Raw genomic sequence first — 18,125 nt, forward strand, 5'->3', positions numbered from 1 at the left:
TAGCTTATGTTTATTAAAATTTCACCCTCCCAAGTTTCATAGAAATGATATTTGTTTGCAGGAGTGGCTGATAGCGATGGCTTACATCCACCCCAAGAGTTCTGAGGAGCAGAAGACCTCGGATATGGTTTACTCCCTGTTCCGAATGTTGCTGCACCACGCTATCAAACATGAGTATGGCGGCTGGCGTGTTTGGGTTGACACATTGGCCATCGTACATTCCAAGGTACTGTGTGGTGATCAGTTGAATATGTCTCAAAATTTTATTCACCCCAGAAAAATGTGTATTTATTTTATCACATTTTGCAACGAGTTTAATCTGTCAGTTCTTCACTGATTCTTTATTCAGGTTTTCAAAACTTTGCAAATTATGCTTTTTGGTTTTACAATGTTCGCTAGCCTGTAACATTTGAATATGTTTACTCTTAAAAAAAAAATATATTAACTGTGATAAGGTTCTTCTTTTTGTGATTTGCCAACAGAACAATAAACCTTCTCTCAACAGGTCCATTGCATTGATGAAACATTACCATCTAATACATATGTACAGATGTAATTTGAAATATAAAAATGTAGTATGTATTGTAAGTTCTTGTAGCCGACCGTTGACCAAGAGTTTTGAATAAATCCATAATAGCTTAAAAAGAATTATTAGCATATGTGACATGACTGTAATTTCACCCACTTTGTATCATTATGGTTGCTGTGGAGGAATATGTTTAATCTCTTGCAGACTCGATCATTGATTATTTCTACAGTTTTGATATGTGCAGGCTAGTATTGAACTGTTTGCAAAATCTGAATGCATTGTGTTGGTGAAAATTGTTCTGTTTCACAAATGAGGAGTGGTTTATTGATCACCATTGTATAATACACCATTTACTATTGGACGATAAAATAAATTTTAAACAGTTTGAATATGATATGGGATTGGAATTGTACATCAGACAATTGCAAGAGATGTGGTTGTTGCAGGTGTCGTACGAAGAGTTCAAGTTGCAGTTTGCCCAGATGTACGAACATTACGAACGTCAGAGGTCTGACAATATCACAGACCCCGCCTTGAGACAGCAGCGGCCCATAAGCACCATCTCCGGGTGGGAACATCAGGCGTCGAGACCTATCCTCACGTACCAGGTGAGACCATTTCATTGAAAAATTTACTTCTATTAGAGTGCATTTTAATTTCAATATTTTTGTTTGAAATAATTAGTCAATGATAATCACAGTTTGCTAACATCTCAGTCAGGTTTTCTTCTTTAGTAATCGCTAATTCTTAGTGTACCTGTCAACACAAGAGAAGCCTTTCCTTGCTTTGTATTTATTTTAGTGAGTGCCCTTTTTTTGGTTTCAACTCTACTGTGTGTTTAATAGTGATGTGTTAAAACTGAATCTTTAATCTACCAAATATTTAAATAAATTTGGGACTAAGAATCGATTGATGAGATTTTATAACAGAATCTGCTAAGATTTTTTGTGTCACTAACAATTGGACAAAAGTCATGCATACTCACCAATTCCAGAGAAGTTTCTTAATCAGTAACGTTAAATATTGCTAGCATTTTGGCTTCCTGCTAGCATAGCATCAAACAATAAAGAAACATCCCTTTAGATGAGGTCAGACTGCTCTTCTCATGCGCTTCTTGCTTAACATACCACATGGGTTATGCAAAACACTCCACAGACATGGTGATTTGATTTAAATATTCAGTTTAATACAAAATGAGTGGTTATTTAAGATTTCAAATATGATGTACATGTAGTCAATTACAAGCACATTTGTTTTTCAATTGACAAAATCAAATAGTTAATTGAAAATAGTCGATCATCAATCCATTACATGCTGTAAAGATATGTTAGATCCATTAACTTCTATACTAGACTATTAATTTCACATAATTCACTTATTTGTATTTCATATTGTTCACTACTTTGTCAGAAATATTTTATTATTAGGCCATGAGAACTAGAAACGTTGAAAGTCAATAAAGGCTGCAAGTGTTTGTTGTGGGTGATGAGTAAATTGAATACGGCAACATAGCAGCAGACGAAATCTTCTTTATGACAAAGTACTAAACATGGAATTTTCTTAAACTACAAAATTGTTTGCTTGCTATCTTCTGTATGATGGGTTGTTGATACTGGTGATGAGTCAAAAAGGGAAATGGAATGGCCCAAACTGAACCAAATTGTTTGTTGTGTGAACAATATTGTTTTATGGTTAGTAAACAGTAGGACTAGACATTGTCATTTGGAGTCAATATGCTAAAAAATTATTGCCTGTTGATTGTACGTAACAGTTTTAAAGATTAATGGTAATTATAAAGTCATTCTCAATTGCTTTAAAAATGGCAGAAATTGGTTTATTCCCATCAAACGTATGCAACAAAATAACATTTAGAAATTTTAAATTTCAGAATCAATGTTAATTTTTTTAGATTTAGAGGTTTGAAAATCCTGGATTTTATAATTATTACTAATATCAAGTTTAAGACAATTTACAGAAAAGAAGCACCTCTTCTAAATGGAGCATTGGCATTATTGTATGAAACTGAAATAATAATTTTTCACCATTAGTAATGGCTTTCTAAAGGCAGGTAAGAGAAGAGAAGGGTGACAACACACAGTGAGCCAAATTACTGCCCAATTGTTGACACTCAAAATAAAAGAATGATATATACTGATTTTGAGTCTGCAGCTGAGATTTTGTATCTTACATTGAAATGAGGATATGACGATCAACATACAGATAAGTTCAAATTTTTAGAGCTTTTAGCTTGGAAGGGGGATGAAGGGTTTGTTTTTATGGTAAAATAATTTTAAAGTTTTAGTTCAAGAAAATGCTATAGGTATAAAAAATAATTTGGACCCTTATTTGACCATTCAAGCACTTACACAGAGTTTCAAGGTTTAGGCCTATGTATTGGGCATTGCTTTCACTGTATAATTGGTAAATCACATTGCTGGTACGACTGCCAGGTATTTTGTATCCATGGGAGATGATAGAAGTGATAAAGTAGAAGCTTATTGATGGATGAGGAAAGTATTGCAGGGTTTTGTGGCTGTGGTGAGACTCAGTGTTATGTGTCTATTATGTGTCTTTTACCAGTGCTTTATTTAGGTGAGTCTTGCTTTTTATCTATCAATTGGTTTAATATTTCTTACCATCTCTTTTGAAACCTGTTTTACTTAGTTGTATCATTTATTGTGATATAATTTTATATGAAGTTTAATTTAAAGTGTGCTTAAAATTTGTTTTACCTACAGAACACAAATGGAGAGAAAGAAGAAATTACGCTTAGGGAGCCAGAGCCGCTTTGTAGTTGTGAGAGAGACACAGAGACACCTGAGATGTCCGTTAGTCCCATCCCTGGAGAACAGCCCCCAGCAGTAGTAGAGTCCTCTGTCCCAGCAGCTTCTCCAGCACTGTCCATCCTGGGTTCTGAGACAGCACAATCAGTGGGAAGTCTGCAGAACGGGTTGGAGGAAGAGGAGGAGGAGGAAGACACTTTGGTTGTCACACACACCGGTGTCATCATCACAGAGCTTTTCACTGAGGAGCCTGTGCCCGAGGAGGTGCCTAAGACAGAGGCAGACCTAGAGAGTGCAGAAACCGTTGAAGAGGACAAAGAAGAAGATTTCAGAGAGGTAGAAGAAGTGGTGGAGAGAGAAGATGAGGGCAAGGTGATTATTGAGAAAAAAGAAGTGGAAGAAGACAATAAGGATGAAGAGGAAGTTAAAAATGATGAAAAAGACGATGAAAGTACTGTGATCAGTGCTACAGAAATACCTTTACCTGTTGTTAATGTAGCTGATGAAATTAGTGACAGTGACGAGAGGACTTTAAGTGTAGAAATCGAAAGTAGTGAAGTTGTTTTACAGAGTGATGTGAGCAAACTGATCGAACGTGAAATCGTTGACAGTGACACTTCCGAAGCGTACTTAACACCGACAGAACGCGAGAATGATCCGGTGGTAATTTCGCAGAGCATTTCTGACAAATTACCTGAGTCCGTCCACTTGCCGGAGACTCGTGAGTCTGGTGAAGACGATCAGGAGCACGGTGATAGCAGTAGTGATAGAGCCGAGTTGCCCGTTGTTAGTGAAAGTTGCTCAAACGAAACGGAAGAACAATCGTGTGACATTACCAATGTGAGTCCTGTGAGTGAACATTCCGAACAGGAGAGTAAAGATCCGTCCATAGATCAGTCTGCGACCACATTGAGCGAAGAGAAGCCTGCAACAGAGGAAGTTGAAACTGCCGAAACAGAGGAGAACAGCACTGACGTAGTACCCACTCCAATTACCCAGATAACACCATCGATAACTGCACAGGATAGTCCACAACATGTTGAGCACGCTGCCGTAGCCAACGTGAAACCTGAAACTGAGGATGACACAGTCGACACTATCGAAAGTCCAGGTAACGTTAAAACCTTGATTACTTATTATGCAGAACGTAGAATTAAGCTACTTGACCATATATTCTTTATTGCTTGGATATAATTTGGTAACTATAATGTATTAAGTTTAGCTTATCCTGCTGTTAGATTTTGAGAAATTATTTGTATTGAAAGTTATCAGTAAGTTGCAGCAATCTCATTTTAAAGCATTGATAGCTTTTTTCATACCAAAATGTGTTTTATATTTTTTACTTTAAAAACTTGAGCATCGTGTTTTAACTCAACATTACAGCTTATGGTTTTATTCCTAATAATTCATGCTATTCATTGCTTAATAAACAGTCTCTTTAGCAAGAACTTGCGTAGTTTTAAACTGAAAATATAATGAAAATTTAATTATTTATTGAGCTTAGTCATATTACTTTGCAACACATTATTTTTTTTTTAATTTAACAAGTTTAGCAAATAAAAATATCCAATCTAATTCCATTACTAATAGATTTCAATACAGCTATTTCTTTTTTTATTCGTTTGTCATTGTGAGGCTCACTGAAATACACATTGAATTTAAATTTTCCCTGTTGGTATACTGAGGTTAGCCATGTAGTAAATGGAGATGGTGTTGAGGTTGATAGATACTATGATATAGACATGATGACTTACCATATCGGTCTATTTGCAAAGTAGTTTATTGTTCCACCACAAGAATGTATGGATAGTCATGCAGAATGTCAATGTAACATGTATGTACTGGAAATCAGGGTAGCTGAGAGGTCTGGTGTGCTTTTATAAATTCTTATTTTATGAATTATGATCATGGAGTAAGTAGGCCTACACAGATTAAAACCATATTTAAATTAAATCTATAAATTACCAACATATGATGTTTCAGCAGATTTGAAATGTCTAATTGATTAAGTCGATAATGAAGTTCACTTACATTCTTTGCAAGGTGGGTTTCATGGTTCTTGACAAATTAATAAAAACAAAGTAGAAAATACACTTGCCAAAGTCTTAACATTTTCAGCATGGATCCTGCAATTTCATGGAACACCAAAACTCTTGAATGATGTAGATCCTTTAGTTTTATATGATTGAAGATTTAGGCCCTATTATATTGTGTAACCCATATTTTTTAGGATTCTCCATACTCTGTGATGTCTATCAGAATGTTATTTTTTATATAGAATTTAAAATGCTTACATCAGAATAAACAGAAAACCAGGGAAATACAGGTTTATAAGCATATGTTTTTTTATTTATATCAATAGCTAGTTAAGCAAGGGCAAAGAACGAGTTAATAAATTAATAAAGCAAAAGAAAAATTAATACAAAAATAATTTAAAAACCCCCATTATTCTATTAATAGCTTGGATATGGCTGTAGTGCTGGTAATGTAAGTGAAAGAAAGATATTACAGAACCAGGACAACACATATCTTCTCACATCTTCCATTTCCCCAGTGTATCAATAATGGGAGCAAAAGTTCGATTGATATTTCAGTGACCCTCATAGTACAGTAACTGAAAAGTTCACATCCGTTAACAATTTTCTCATTGAGAAAGCACAACTGGACTGAGGGGACCGGATTGTTATGTTTGCAGAAGTGCGTATGTCACCTCAGAAGCGACCCCATAGCACCTCCATGTCCACACAAGTTGAGCCCATGCATTTCCATGGTTTGTCCAATACACAAAACTACATGTTTCATGCATGCATGGTTCATTTTCTCAATGTTTCTGGATTATGTTGTTATTTCACACCACTTTTTTTGCTTAGATAAAAGTATTTCTTTATTTTTGTTTACTAAATCCTTCTAACAATGACATGGTTTTCTGTTTGAAATCTAACTTTGCAGTTATAATTATGTATGTAATTAGCACAGTCGCAACGATCATGTTTTTATGTATAGTTAAATATGTCATATGTGTTTTGCACTTTAGATGTAAAAAAAGTGTTAAATATTTTTTGCATTAACAACATTAAAGCCATTCCAAAATACCATACAATTCATTTGATAAGTCTGTTGGAAATACGGCTCGGTTAAACTCATCATACAAATCATATGAAGTGTATGGTGTGTTGGCAAGGCATGGGTCTTTAGAGCCCCACACCGGGTTTTAAGAAAGAGTGAGTGGGGCTCTAGAACCCCATATCACCGTAAACATATTAAAAGGGTTAATCCATTGTGGACCTACTTATTTAGTCACACACACGTGCAGGTATGATTATTATATGTATTGTGGCCTGGTGGCCAAAGTACAATGCATTTATTGCCACACTAAGTGCATTTTTCCCACAAAACTTCCTTTGAAAAGAAGTAAATTATTGTTTTATTACTTGCAGCTATAAAATACTTGCTGATATAAAACATTACTAATCTGTTCATACACAAGAAAAGTAACAAACAAGGTAGTTTATTCAAAAGGATAATGTATAAGCTCATCTAAGTACACTTCAACTTATACTACTGAAATCGGTTGGGTAATTATGGAAGTTTCAGTAGGTGAAAACAAAATATAGATCGTTGTTTTTAGATGAGATTAAAGTATCTACTTAGTTTTAAAACAAATTTAAACCTATCATACTGGTAAAACCGTAATTATTTCCACTTGTAAACTAATAATTGTACCAAATTTTGGAACATTTCAATAAAAAGTCCAGTTTTATAATGATTTGTTATACTGTGACATAATGGTAAATACCATTATCTTACTTCCCATATTCTTTGTATAATTAATTCTCTGTATTTTTGTCAATCAATAAACTGAGCCACCGTTTGGCAGCTGTTAGTTTACTATTTTTTTTTAATGTTGCTAAATTTGGCATGTTTTATATTTTTTTGTAGCACACTGCATGACTTAGAGTTTCTCTCTACATTAAAAATATTATTTACATAGAGTTTCTCTCTACATTAAAAATATTATTTACATCCTTCACCTTAGGTTATTTTTATTAGCTTTTGCAAATAATCATGTACATTTTTACTACTGCTAGTTTATGTTCTCATTGTTTTTCTGTCTTTATTTTCCGTATTATACATGTATTAGAAGTTAGTAACCAATCAGCTCACTTTGAATCTGTGTTTGTGAATCCATGTTATTTTTTAAACACGGAAACAACAAGAAATTAGTCAAATAGATCAATTATTATGAAAGCATCCTACAATATTAGAAGTTTTATTTATATTTCAGGAATACCAATATTGGATGTAAATATAATAGGTATAAATATTACAAAGCTGTGTTGTTTTTTAGATGTATAAATTACAAAGCTGTTGCATCTATAGTTTGTTGTTATTTGTACATATGTTTGGGCTTGATTTAAGGTAAGTTTTGAACTCAGTGGAATTTTATTTGATCTATTACTAGTCTGGTGTTATGTAAATTCTGTACGGTTTGTAAGAATAAATTACAGAAGAGGAACTTTCATTAAAAATAAATTAATAACATTACACATCATTGTAATCAGTAAGACAATAGTTTCTGATTTTGTGAAGAGAGTTTTAATTTTTTCTAAAACCAAAAGAACTTTTGTAAGATTGATTGTTTATGTTTTGAACACTGCAAAGTAAATAATTCATATAATTTTGTATACAAGGGAGATAATAAATTATATTATTGTCACAAATATTGAAGTCTCACTTTTTTAAAGAGGGCGGCTCTGAAAGTAAACAATTTTGAAAGTTTAGTTTGAAATGTTAAAGTACTCGTAAAGTTTTCTAAGTTGTGTGTAGTTAATTTTTCTTATTATTGGTTTTATGTTATTATGGTGTTTAAAAGTATACACATCTTGACCGTGTTTATATCAATGATTTTTCAATGACCCCTTATACACTGATTTCCTGTGAATGTTGCTTATGGCACAAGAAGGTACTATTTTAGACTCTTTCTGGTAATCAGAGATTGATTTCTACAAATTGGATGATTAAAGTGATTTTTCAATTTTTTGTACACCCTATTTTTATTATTTATTAAACCTTTCACATTCTTTAATGTTCTGAATTTATAAGAATTCAATCTCTTTCTGCTGCAACAATTTTTTTTAACGTAGCTTACTTGTACAAATATTTGAATCCTATTTTGCCAACCAGTTAAAATGAGTTGTTAATATGGTGTTGTTCAACAGAAGCCAAGAGAGTGAAGAGCAACGGCAGCCGGCCAATGTTCAGCCCTGGCCCGTCACGTCCACCGTTCCGGATTCCGGAGTTCAAGTGGTCCTACATCCACCAGCGGTTACTGTCCGATGTCCTGTTCTCCCTAGAGACTGACATCCAGGTTTGGAGAAGGTGAGTCACAAGTTGACTCAATCCCGAGAGAATGAGAATGAGAGAGAATGAGAAAGTTTATTGTCTTTAAACATAAAATATGCAATCGACAAAGTCATTCTATGCTAAAGCTTAAATCCCACTAGTACATATTGTGTACATTAACAAACTTGTCTAGCGGGCTTAGTCAATCAATGTTACAGGTAACAATTATTACATTCTTTCATCAACCAGGCTTAGCTCTAATTTAGCTAAAATTTAAAAATGTAACAAAGATATAACAGAAAAATTAACAAAAGGATAAATTGTAATAGATAAATTATTAACAATTAAATAAATAAACAGGGGGTACTACACTAATTTTAAAATCTTAAGGTACTAATATCACAGGCCAAATAACTTTGTACAGAGTAAAACGCTTTATCTTTGAGCCAATGTTCTAAAACTGCCTTAAATCTTTTTAATGTTACATGCCATGCCTCTTGAGGCAGTTTATTGAACATCTTTAATTTCATAATACAGTGACTACTTCTAGTTTTTTTCTAATTTTATTGGTAACATTTCTATCATATGGTTTTTCCTAGTAGGATATCTGTGGACTTCTTGTCTAACCCTGAGTGTTTGTAGATTTTCTTTAACATCAACCAAGCAACAGTAAATGTATAGGCTAGGTAGAGTCATTATCTGTAGTTCTTTAAAAAGAGGCTCACAGGACTCTCTTTCTGGGACATTTTTTATTACCCTTAGGGCTCTCTTTTGCCATATGAAAACCTTTTGAGAACCACAGCTATTACCCCAAAGTGTAATGCCATATCTAAGATGAGAATGGAAAAAGGCGTAATAGGTAGTAATTAGCATATTCGTTGTCACAGAATTCAAAAGCTTACGTAAAAGAAATGTGACTCTAGATAATTTTTTGCATAACTCTTGAATGTGTTGGTCCCAGCTCAATCTACTATCTAGGTGAAGTCCCAACAGTTTTACAGGCTTTACATCTTTATAAATATAGTGATTCAAGGAAAAAATAATTTTTTCTGTTTTGTTACTATTTACAACAAGGTTGTTTGCTTCAAACCATTGTAATGCAGTTTCTATGGCTTGTGTTTCGTCCTCAAGCAGTGTATCCAAACTTTTATTCCAGCTCAAAAGTGTAGTATCATCAGCGTATAAAACTGATGGGCAAGGTAAATTAAAAGCTATGTCATTCATTGATATGATGAATAAAAATGGTCCAAGGACAGATCCTTGGGGGACTCCTGCATTCACACCTTTAAAACTTGATTTTTCTTGGCCCTGGACCACCATTTGTTTTCTATTGTTAAGGTAAGATGCTAATAAATCAAGTTCTTTATTCTGTATTCCATATGCAAACAGCTTTTTTTACTAATAAATTGTGCGAGATACAGTCAAAAGCTTTTGTCAAGTCAATTAAAGTAGCAGATGATATTAATTTGTTCTCAAAATTAAAAATAACTTGTTCCACAAGTTTTTCTACTGCTTTTACTGTATTTCGCCCCGATATAACTTATTGCTCATAGTTGTGGTTCTAAAACGTGATGAGATACAGTTGAGTGATTGAGATGATGAGGTTTGATTACAATATTTGAGTGGACACACTTTCGGTTCGTAATCAAAATTTAAAATACCAAAGAAATAAAAAAAAAAGTTTAGTGAGTTAACATAGTCAATTGCTTAGTTTCAATTCCTTTATTAAATACTTCCTATAATGTTCACTATGTATCTTGCACAGTAAATAAGTATATAATAAACTTTGCATTTACGAGGAGATTTACTATCTACACAATAATTAATATTTAGTTGTGGAAACAAGATCTAGAGATGAGAAGCACAGAGGTTTATGATATGTTGCAGCCACTCGACCAAGTCTGTGCTGGACTTTGTGAACAGCAGTGAGAATGCCATATTTGTGGTGAACACCGTACATCTCATCTCCCAGTTGGCAGACAACCTCATCATAGCCTGCGGTGGTCTTCTGCCTCTACTAGCCTCGGCAACCTCTCCCAATGTCAGTACATAACATCATATATTGTTTATTAATTACATTAGAAATACTGTGTATGATTCTCTTTACTTCTCTTTAACACATTCATTGCGGATGACAAAATTACTGGCGACAGAAATTTTTGTTTGTTTTTTACTTACCCAAAACGGAGTCAGGATACCCGAAAGGGTTGTCCAAGGTATCCCGGAACGGGTGACGTCATGTCCGTGCCGAGTCTGCTTGTCATCCGCACCGGGTGCCAGTCCCCGTGTTGTATGTGCTCGCAGCGCACTAGGTTTCGGCACAAACACTCGCGAATTTCACATGTATAGTACATGAATGACACATAGATATTACATCAATTACACGGATATATTACATCAATTACACGGAATCCGGATGTCGGTGTGATGAGCAGTGGGGCTTCCTTTGGAGGGAGCAGGTCTTCAAGAACACAAACTCGTAAGTCATACAGGGACAGTCTATCTGAGTTGTACATGTTGTACAGGTAAAAAGAATTTACTACAACAACCTGGAGAAAGTGTACAAAAATTTTCTTGTGCCATCGCAGGGTCTTGCGCTCACAGGTGTAATAAGATACCATTTGGTCCAAGCGGTCAGTCCCCTTCATGTGAGAGTTGTAGTACATGATTGGTTTTGGCAGCGTTCGTTTTTGGTTTCTTCTGTTGGTGGTTTGGACCATCTCGTTGTCATATTGTGTGGAGATGTAGGTCACCGTCCGCTTATCCCTCCATTTTCCAATCATAACACTTTGGGCATAGTTCGCTATCGTTTCACCTTTGCCCAATGCCTTTGCCTTCACTGCTCGAGGTGTATGGGGTCTGTCGATGCGTAGGGTGCCGGTAGTGTAGGTTGAGTGACGTAGAAGTTTGGATGATAAGACAAAACTATTATAAAAATTATCCATGAACAGGGAATGGCCTTACCCCAGGAAGTCACTCATCAGCTTCATGACGACTTTGACGGTATGTCACCTTTGCCACTACAAGAGTTATGGCTCCCCGTGTAAACATGGAAGCGCAACATGAGTCCCTCGGGTTCATTCAGGGAGTAAAAAGTTTTATTCCATATTTGTGGCGCTTGCCCTTTACGTACTGGTGGAAGACCAGTCTGCCACGCCACAGTACTATCTCTTCGTCAATTGTCAGTTCACGGTCGGGATAATAGATCTGTCGCGCATCTTATTGTTGAAATAATCAACAATATTTTGAATTTTAAAGACCGGTCGTTAGCAGGTTCGGGGTGATCAGGGGTATCAACTCTTCAATAATGCAGACATCTCAAAATGCCAAGAAATCGATCTCGAGACATGTACTCCTTGAACATAGGAAAGTTCAACAACCGATGAGTTTTCTAATAGTCGTTCAATCAATTCAGTCTCACGTTACCAGTCAACAGTAGAAGGGCAAGAATGTTCTTAGTTCGGTCATCACTAAGTCCTTCCATTTGGTTATGCGAGACGCGGGAGTAGTGGTGGGGCCACAAAATAGTTCCAGGGCATACAGGTTGGTTTGTCTAATGATATTCTCTATAAACACGGTGTCAAGAAGGAGATTGAACCAGTCAATTGGTTTATTGTCACCTGGAATGGGAACGAGCAAGCCAGGTTGACCAGTGAACGGCAGGTCACGTAAACCAGCCATGTCGCTGGCTGTGCCGGCCCACTGGGGGTGGGGGACGCCGCCTTCACCGTCCCTAGAATTGTTTGAACTCGACTCATTGTCTTCATCAGATGAAACATTATCGTCAATAACATTATCGTCTTCCTCCATTATGAGTAAATATACTTACACAGTCAACAGACACTATAATCCACTCACACAATATCGCAAAGCATACACAACAAATGAAAATGGTGAACCGGCGACGAATCGCACCAACTGACTCACCAAAACAGGCACACCACGCTATGAGTGTTACAGCCTTCCCAGGCAACTGCTCAGCTCACACTGAGGCAATATGAAAGCAGCTGCCGTATGCCGAGCTCGCTCGTCCACCGCCCGGAACGCATGACGAGCATGCTCGTCACCCACAGTGAATGTGTTAACAAACTTTCTTTTGTTCATAGTTTTTTAGTTTGATAGCATATTAATCATGTGATATAACACAGTCCCATGGCATTCATTGATCGTAAGTACTGTACTGAAGGACATGCTTCCATACTTTCAGAAATCTTAATTGTAAACAATTTGGTTTAAACTGGACTGACTTCTCCTGACTGGATGGAATATCAACAATCTTTCACTATTTCAAGACTGATGAGTCTGAAGTTCCTCTGCCAAGAACGGGAACTCTGTGCCAACATTAATCTTTAACCTGTCGCTTATATTGCCTCATTTCTTGTGCCAATGTTGTGATCAACGTAGATGGTAGTTTTACTATCAGGAAATTTGACAATCCCCAGTCTTGAGAGTTGTCATTTTGAGAGGTACTCTTCCTGTCAGTTGAGAACCAATGACAAAAGTAGAGTTGAGAACTAGTGTGCTTAAAATTGTTTCAGCTGCAGAATTACTGGACTATAATTATTACAAAAGAAGTAAATTTGGAATATACAAGGAATATTCAAAAAGTATGAGAATTTTTTTAAATATTTATTTATTCATCTACATTAACATTACCACCTACAAAATAGTCCCCATTAGATATTACGCACTTGTGCCAGCGCTTCTTCCAATCCTCAAATTTGATCTTTGGGGTAGCCTTTAGCTCTTTCAGTGATGGAGTTTTAATGTCATATATGCTTGTAAAACAACAGCATAATAATAATATTAAAAAATGGTTTAAAGTATAACATTTTTTAACTTCACAGGGAGCTATGTCTGGAGAATGTGTAGGCTGGAGTAAAGTTAGAGTACTGTTTTAGTCAATAATTCACGCACAAGTAATGAAGTGTGAGCAAGTGCATTGTCATAGTGCAAAAGCCATGAATGGTTTTGTCACAAATCCGGGTTTTTTTTTCAATTTACTTCTCGCAAACTGCGTTGAACTTGCAGATATTACTCCTTATTGACTGTCTGATCTTGAGGCAAGAATTCATGATACACTATGCCATTAAAATTTGAAGAACACAGTGAGCACAACCTTAACGTTCGACTGCACTTGTCGCGCCTTTTTCGGTCTTGGTCATCCAGAATGCCTCCACTCGGATGATTGAGCCTTATTTTCAACGTCATATCTGTATACCTATAATTAAAAAAAATTTGTGGCATGAACCAATTAAGGGGAGAACGTCGCCTATGCTTAAGGGGGAGCAGGTCGATGAAAATTAAAAAAAATTAGAAAAATTTTTTATTGCATTTTTTTAATAGTTTAAAGTGTGTATTTTAAAATATGTAAGTATTAATGCTCAAATTAAATTTATAAATTACCAAAAAAAAATTCACAAACAAAAGATGTTCACCTAGTTTTTTTGCAGCAGTTCGTAAGATGTTGGCTGACACAATCATATATATCATGTGTGTTAGTTATAAGTATGTTATGGCTTTTGCTCTGTTGGTCAACCTGGTACTGACAACTGGGAATACAGATGACCGAAAGAATATTGCTTTTATTTGTTTTGATATGCTTAGGAGGTTATGTTATATGTGTTTGTGTCGGATAATCGTGTTTTACTAAAAGTGTTGCACTTTATTCATAGTTAGTGGTAGATTAGGAGTGTGTATTGTTTCTTGAAGTGTGTTTTACAACTTCTTATACCATGCCAAGAGCAAAGGTTAGTTACAAAAACTAAATCTAAACGTGAGTTTAGAGGAAAACAAGTACCGTAAGTTGGACTCTAAATCTAGGCCTACCCAAACAGATTCTGCTAGCCCTAGCCCTAGGCCTACTACTAATGCAAACATTAGCTCTGCTTCTAAAAAAAACTGTCCTTTGATAAATATGACAATTATGAAGGAACTGGAATGGGTAGTGTTATTTTGGATCTTAGTTTATTTAGTGAGCAATTAAAAAAAATTTGTAAAATGTAAATTCTGCGATAGCGAAGACTGCATAGAACTTTGTACTACGGATAAGAAAAGATTTGGATTGGCTGTGAATATTGAACTGAAATGTTGTGTTTGTTTGGAATCAACTAATTTTTACAACTCTAAAAAAAATGAGAATGGAAAATATGAGGTAAACTTGAAATTTATTTACGGCATGAGAACGATCGGAAAAGGTATCAGTGCAGGTAACATTCTGTGTTCATTATTAGACTTACCTTTACCACCTCAAAAAATAGGACCTTGTAAGTAACATAATATATCAGGCTGTTGAAAATTGTGCTAGTGAAAGTATGAAGCAGGCAATTGAGGAAGCTGTGTCTGTAAATGAGTGTGAAGAAACGTCAAAAAGAGATTTGACGGTTTGTTTAGATGGGTCTTGGCAAAGGAGGGGACACAAGTCACTGAATGGGGTTGTCAGCGTAACATCATTAGATACTGGCAAGGTGTTGGATGTTTTCCATAATGTCCAAATACTGTCAAATCTGCACTGTACATGAAAATAAAAAAAAAATAGTACCTGATCATATATGTTCCAAAAACTACGAAGGGTCAAGTGGCGGCATGGAAGTTGCGGGTGCCCTAGATGTTTTCCGAAAGTCCCAGAGATCGAAATGTACGGTATGTACGATACTTAGGAGATGGTGACAGCAATGGTTTTAAAAAGGTGGTTGACGATAAGCCATATGGAGATGAAGTAGAAGTTAAGAAAACTGGAATGCGTCAATCATGTCAAGAAGAGAATGGGGAGCAGACTAAGGGAATTGAAGAAAAACGGTTGGGAAAACAAAACTAAAAGATAATAGAGCAATAGGGGGCAAGAATAGGCTAACAAATAATGACATAGACAAGCTGCAAGATGAATATTATGGCCTAGCTATAAAAAGAGGTGGATCAGATCTTCAACAAATGGTTAAAAATGTGTGGGCAACTTATTTTCACAAAATATCGAATGATGACACTTCGCAACATGGCCTATGTCCAAAGGGGCCGGAGTCGTGGTGCGGTTATAATAAAGCCGAAGCCCTACATCAGACTTTCAGCCATAAGTCACAATTTGCCATATGAAGTGATGGTACAGATCAAACAAATTTATAGAGATTTTAGCCAATCCGGATCTTCTAAAAAAATGGCCTTGACCAAAAGACTCAAAAACCAGAACGAAAGTTTCAAACAATGCCGTCTGGTCTAAGGTGCCTAAAAATGTTTTTGTAAGGCTAAACACTCTAAAACTTGGCATATATGATGCAGTTTTAACTTTTAATAATGGATTCACCAGCAAATTGGATGTGTATAAACAAGCTAGGAATCAAACTGAGCGAGAAGTCTGTTGCCGCATTGCGAAATTTTGATACAATACGATTGAAAAAGGCAGAAAAATCTGCTTTAGACATGACCAAGGAGGCTAGAGTTGCTAGGAGGAAAAAGAAAACTTGCATTAGAAGAGGAATAATGAAGACCCAGATGACCCTGAGTACGGAGCTGGGATGTTTTAGGCAGCAAAAGGGTTAGTTTAGCAGTCATTTTTGCCTTTACCGGACATTTCCGGAAAACTTGGTTTTTTTCATATAAAGGTACATGTATCTCAAAAACTATAAATGCTAGAGAATTGAAATTTGGTATGCATATAGAACAGTGCAATTCCAAAATGGTGTTGCATCTTTTATCATTCTATCTAAAAAAACAAATGAGAAAAAAAATTTTTTTTGTATAAAAAAATAACTTTTTTACACACAATATTTAAAAATTCCTAAAAAAATTTTTTTTTTAAAGATTTTTTTTTACTAAAGTTGCAAGAGATGTTTATAAAAGAGTACTCTTTGCCTACAAAAAATTTGAAGGTTGTAACTTACTTAGTTTTGACAATACATGTACCTAAAGTTTGTAAATTTAACATGCGCGGGATAGGAACGACCCGCTCCCCTTAATATATGAGAACTTTTACTAACTTCGTGTACCTGCAGTTCTATAACCAGTCAAGATATTACAATACAATTATTACAGTATGTTCTGGTATGTTAGTAGATGAGCCTGTAGTAGATTGAAACATTTTAGAGCATTAGAAACAATTTTGTTGCATTATCAATAAACAAGTAATTTTTTTACCATACTAATATATGATTTTTATTATTTATTTCAGTAAATATGTAAGATATAGTCATTATTTTACTACCAGATAAGCTAAACAGTACCTTGAGATAGTATACAAAATTTCATCTTTCTAACTTAAACAATAGCTGAGATACAGGTACATAAGTTCAACAAACACAATTTTCGGAAAACGGCAATTGAAATAAAACATAGTAGTTGATCATATGTAAAAAAGACCTACAAATAAATTTAGAATGCTTCAGCACCATAGTGGCTGGTTCCTTGGTTCTCTGCATCTTCCAGCTTCCTTTTACATTGTCTTTTCTTCACCCTCATCTCATTTGTAGCCTCTAGACTAGCTTAGAGGAGGTACATTTAAATATAGCACATAAATTTTTCGCACCAGCTAGGCGTATACTCCTATGCAACGTAGGCCATAAACAAACCTAGTATTTAGTTTGTAGAGTTTGTTTTTTTTTTCTGATGTGTCTTTTGATACTTTATTAGCACAGTTTGTGCATAATAAGACTTGAAAAACAATACCTTTTCTTTTACTTGAGTCTTCAGAAAATGTTTAATTGCCAATAGAGTCACAATGTTTGCATTTACATAAGGTATTGAGAGTACTTAGTGTATTTACATCAACAATAATATTTACAACATTTGATTGATATATGTCTTCAATTTCTTTACTAGGCTTATTCAAATAGGAAAGTTTTTTCTTTGATGCACTTTTCAAAACTAGACCTAGGATTTCCATAACCTAGAGTTGAGCTAATGCTTCAGACTCAGCAGTTTCATTACTTCTAATGTCTAATGTTGTTTGTTTAGTATATTTATTCCCTCTGAAGGTTCTTCTTTTAATATAACTTAGTCATTTAGGCATATTCAAACACAAAACTTGATTATAAGTAATAAGCTCAAACTTCACAACCACTTGAAACTGTTTGTAAACAAACTACTGCACATAATATATAACATAAAACTTTCCAAGACTACAATACAGCTGCAGCTGGTGACAGTACAGTATCTCATAAAAACTGCATAGAGTATAAAAAATAACACCAGGAAATAAAATATGTATGAGAATGAATACAGAAATATGAGTTCTGGGACGATTTCTCTACAGAAAATGCGCTAAAACACTTGAACACATAATATATTTTTATTTTTATCAAGATCTTCTGTGGTTTAAAACACCAAGTGTTATATATTGCCATTTTCAGGAAGAATCCAAGAATTTTTTAGTAAAATTAAAAAAAATTCAATTTTTTAGCGATGTTCTCCCCTTAATTGATATCCAAACACCATGACCAATTTCTCTGATCGTAATACGGCGATTTTTCATAACCATTTCT

The 18,125-nt window shown here is 35.0% G+C and overlaps 1 protein-coding gene across 1 annotated transcript in view; it reads left to right on the forward strand.

The window, feature by feature from the left end:
- Window positions 1-18,125, forward strand: part of LOC124357822 (neurobeachin-like) — a 628,187-nt gene that overhangs the window by 365,777 nt on the left and 244,285 nt on the right. The window contains 6 exon segments of the mRNA XM_046809880.1: window positions 62-226; window positions 976-1,137; window positions 3,268-4,423; window positions 6,008-6,082; window positions 8,532-8,691; window positions 10,543-10,696. Of these exon segments, the coding sequence (XP_046665836.1) occupies window positions 62-226; window positions 976-1,137; window positions 3,268-4,423; window positions 6,008-6,082; window positions 8,532-8,691; window positions 10,543-10,696 (1,872 nt within the window).

This window comes from Homalodisca vitripennis, chromosome 3 (genome assembly GCF_021130785.1).
Source record: "Homalodisca vitripennis isolate AUS2020 chromosome 3, UT_GWSS_2.1, whole genome shotgun sequence".
Classification (NCBI taxonomy): Eukaryota; Metazoa; Arthropoda; class Insecta; order Hemiptera; family Cicadellidae; genus Homalodisca; species Homalodisca vitripennis.